The sequence below is a fragment of the Bison bison genome, unplaced genomic scaffold, assembly GCF_000754665.1.
Source record: "Bison bison bison isolate TAMUID 2011002044 unplaced genomic scaffold, Bison_UMD1.0 scf7180017845440, whole genome shotgun sequence".
NCBI classification, from domain to species: Eukaryota; Metazoa; Chordata; class Mammalia; order Artiodactyla; family Bovidae; genus Bison; species Bison bison.
In genome coordinates, this window is record NW_011476013.1 from 26,905 (window position 1) to 30,415 (window position 3,511).

Here is a 3,511-nt window from a genome sequence, read left to right on the forward strand (position 1 = left end):
CTTTAGAAAAACTGGGGGTGGGGGGGAATCTCCTGGGGAATTCACATGAAGCAGCAGATCTCAGACTGAATCTGTCCAGAATATAGAATCTGTCCAGTGAGTGGCAGTGATTTAACTTAAACCTGTAATCCACTATTTGAAAAAATAAGATTTGAACTACATTTTTGAAAGAATGCATTGCTGGACAAGTGTCACAAAAACTTTGCTTAAATAATGTCACTCCATTTCCAGCACTGCTTTGAGATATGTGAGGGAAGAAACTTCCTAAATCCTTGCACTTGTCAAAGAGTACATCTTGCTTTCCCAGAGCATTCTGAGATTTGTCAGAACTGGTTTGATTATGGGTTTTCTTGGAGGGCTCTGTGGATCCTGTATGCTCTGAAAGTCCCTCAGAACTCCGTGACAATTAAGGAAGGAATTCCCAAGTCCAGCCTCACCCGACCCCTGGTAATCTTAATTACTAGCGAGCTCTTTCACTAAGCCTCCAGCTGCATATTTTTTCAGTTAATAGATGATTTGTAGAGAGTCTTTAGATATTCCTGTTGACATTGTAGGCTTGAGGAAATTATTAACTGAATAACTTATGGCATTTCTGTGACATGCTTTGAAAGCCTGACTATGATAAGAATTATGGTGGCAAATTTCTAAAGCATATTCACCAAGAATCTGGACTGAGACCAGTGAATTATTTTGTAACATTTTTTCAAGTAAACTCAAAGGTCAATTTTTCAGTCATCTGGGACTCCAGAATCAGAAATACTGAGGCAAACATCCAATCTCATAGCTCAGAGCATTTGTTTGATTTCCCTTTTCAGTTTCCTGGGCAGTAAGCTGATTTTTAAGAAGCAACCAATACCCCTCTGTAGCCATGAGGACTCACCATCTTTTGGACATTCTCATCGGTAATATTGGTGTTATAATTCCAAGAAGCAAGTGAACTTTGATAAGACAGGTCTTCGGCTTCATGGTTAAACTTCTCCAAAAATGTCTTGGCCTGTTCTTCAGTGGTGGATTGAGCAGCAGTTACAGCAACAAGGCTGAGAAGGAGCCAGAAAGAGCCTGTCATCTTTCTCTGTACGCCAAGATCCCATCCACTGAACAACTTCCCTAGAGTAAAACCTCCTCATGAGATTTACTCTCTATCAGCCTTTGACCTTGGGTTGGGCACTGAGCAGGAAAGATGAAAAAAAAAAGGAAGAAGAAGAAAAAACTGTAAACAATCTGCTGAACCAACATAAAATTCATCCTGGAGAGGCCAGATATGTAAACAGATTTTAGAATGATTTCTTAGAGCAAATCAAATAAACAAATGTTATTCATTAATCCTAGAGAATCACAGCTCTTCTTGCATTTTTATGGCCAAATCAAAACTTGTACATTTGGTTAATATGTTCCTTAAAATCTGTTAAAGATACACTGAAGATATTAGGATTTTACAGTGACCAATGAGCTCTTGTATTAGGAATCTTGGGGCTAATGTTTGGGGACTTAGATGTTTTACAGACAAGTCCATTAATAATCACTTATCTTTCCTTCCTTTTTATTTTAAACTCATATTCACAAAAACTCTCCACTTGGATAATACTTTCCCAAGTAAACAACTTTGCCCTTGTCTTTATAGAATTCATTTTTTTCTGGTAAATTTTCACTTCCAGGGCCATTTTTTTGAATTATAAAACTACCCTTCACTCCACAAGTTGACTCTCCTGATTTAACTTGGAAAAACTTTAAAAGGGTCCTCTTTTCTCTCCCAGATGGTCACTGTGCCTCCATCCCTTTCACTTACCTGTTTAAAACTCAGTCAGGCTCACAGGGAAATCAGAATGCCACCACATGGAATGAAATTCAGAGTGTCCATGTCAGTCCTAGTCATCCATTGCCATGGATCATGGCATCGAATTCAGAGAGATTGCAGTGGTTATCCCGTAGAATATCAGGAGTTGGACCAGTATCCTCATTCCCAGGCTATAGGTATAAGTGTTACAGATAAAAGAGACAAGCCGCTTTAAGTGGCAGGGCTCGTTGGCCTGCTTGGCTGTGATTATGAAACTTTCACACAGGGAAAACATTTCTTCACCCAGAAAAACAAGTCTTCCAGGTCCAGGTGAAATGGCAGTAACTAGGCCTTTAAATCAAACTTTCCACTACTTCCCCTTATTCTAACATTGTACATATTATTGTTGAAGAGCAAAAAATAATAATTGTTTAAAGTGCTTTGCATTATAATATCTCGTTGAAGCAAACCTAGAGGCAAACATTTTTATTGCCATTATACAGATTATGAAATTGAGGCTCAGAGAACTTAAATAAATGTCCAAACCTCACTCACACAGGGAGTGGCAGAGCCAGGATATGAAAGCATGCCGTCTGAGTGTATGGTATAGGCCTTTAGTGCTGTCAGTGGTCTAAGAGCAATGATGTCGGGACAGATTGGGAGCAGCACAGGGACGTGGGCCTTCAAGGATGTGACGGATCTTGTTCGGTCACATCAAAAAGAGGTGGATTCTTTTTTTCTTTTTATTTATTTATTGGCCACACTGCACGACATGTGGGATCTTAGTTCCCCGACCTGGGATCAAACCTGCGCCCTCTGCATTGGAAGCCCAGAGTCTTAGCCACTGGACCAACAGGCAAGTCCCGAGAGGTGGATTCTTACTACCCTTGATATGAATCAAAAGACATCATCTTTCTAAGACATAAAGTAATTGACACATTTAAGCAATTATGATCAAGAAGGTTAAAACAAAGTGAGCTGACAGGGATCAGTGCAGTTTCAGTCAAACTCCTCCCACATTCAAGGAAGCTGAGATCCACTCGCTTCTCACAGCATTAAGAGAAAAACCGGTCAAGAGAAAAGGGGGCAGTGTGTGAGGCTCTGAACAAAGAGGCGGGATGTCACTTTAATAAAAGCTGAAATACAAGTCTACTCAGGTTGCTTCCTGAATGAAGCTCTTAGATTCAGAAAAAAAAAAAAAAAATGTGAGTAGTCCAACTTCAACACATTGAGGCAGAAAGTCAGGTGAATGCAATCGAGTTGAAGTAGAGAAAGCAGGATATGAAATCAGAAAGCTAAAAATAGATGAACAAGGAGCCTAAGATAACACTGAAGCAGGAAAATTCTGGCAGCCAAGAAATTTTGAGGAGTGAGGGGAATGGGAGAATTTTGTCACAATAATTCTGTAGGAAAACTAGCTTGCAATGGCCAACTATAAGCAGTGACTAATTATTGAAATTTTTGTTGACTCCCTACTGAGAAGATACTCATGTTCTTTTAGCTCTGCAGAAGTGTTCTCTCAGCCCATTCTGAAAATGGAAAGAATCCACTGAAGACCCAGAGGATGGGACCCAGGAAAACAACTTGTCAGACGAACAGATTCTTTGTTAAAGAATGAAGCACTAGAAAAAAAGTAGACTGGAGATTGAGGAAACTTACTCTTCTTTTCAAAAGGAGAGAGGGAGAGTTTGGTTGTGACACCTGACAAAACTATAAAATATCATTTTTTAGACTGTG

General features: G+C 39.6%; 1 protein-coding gene across 1 annotated transcript in view; it reads right to left on the bottom strand.

The window, feature by feature from the left end:
• Nucleotides 1–1,280, bottom strand: part of ACE2 (angiotensin I converting enzyme 2) — a gene marked incomplete at its 3' end in the record, with an annotated part of 27,714 nt that extends 26,434 nt beyond the window's left edge. The window contains exon 1 of the mRNA XM_010834699.1: nt 881–1,280. Within this exon, the coding sequence (XP_010833001.1) occupies nt 881–1,066 (186 nt within the window). The remainder of the gene's footprint in view (nt 1–880) is intronic.
• Between the last annotated feature and the right edge of the window lie 2,231 nt (nt 1,281–3,511).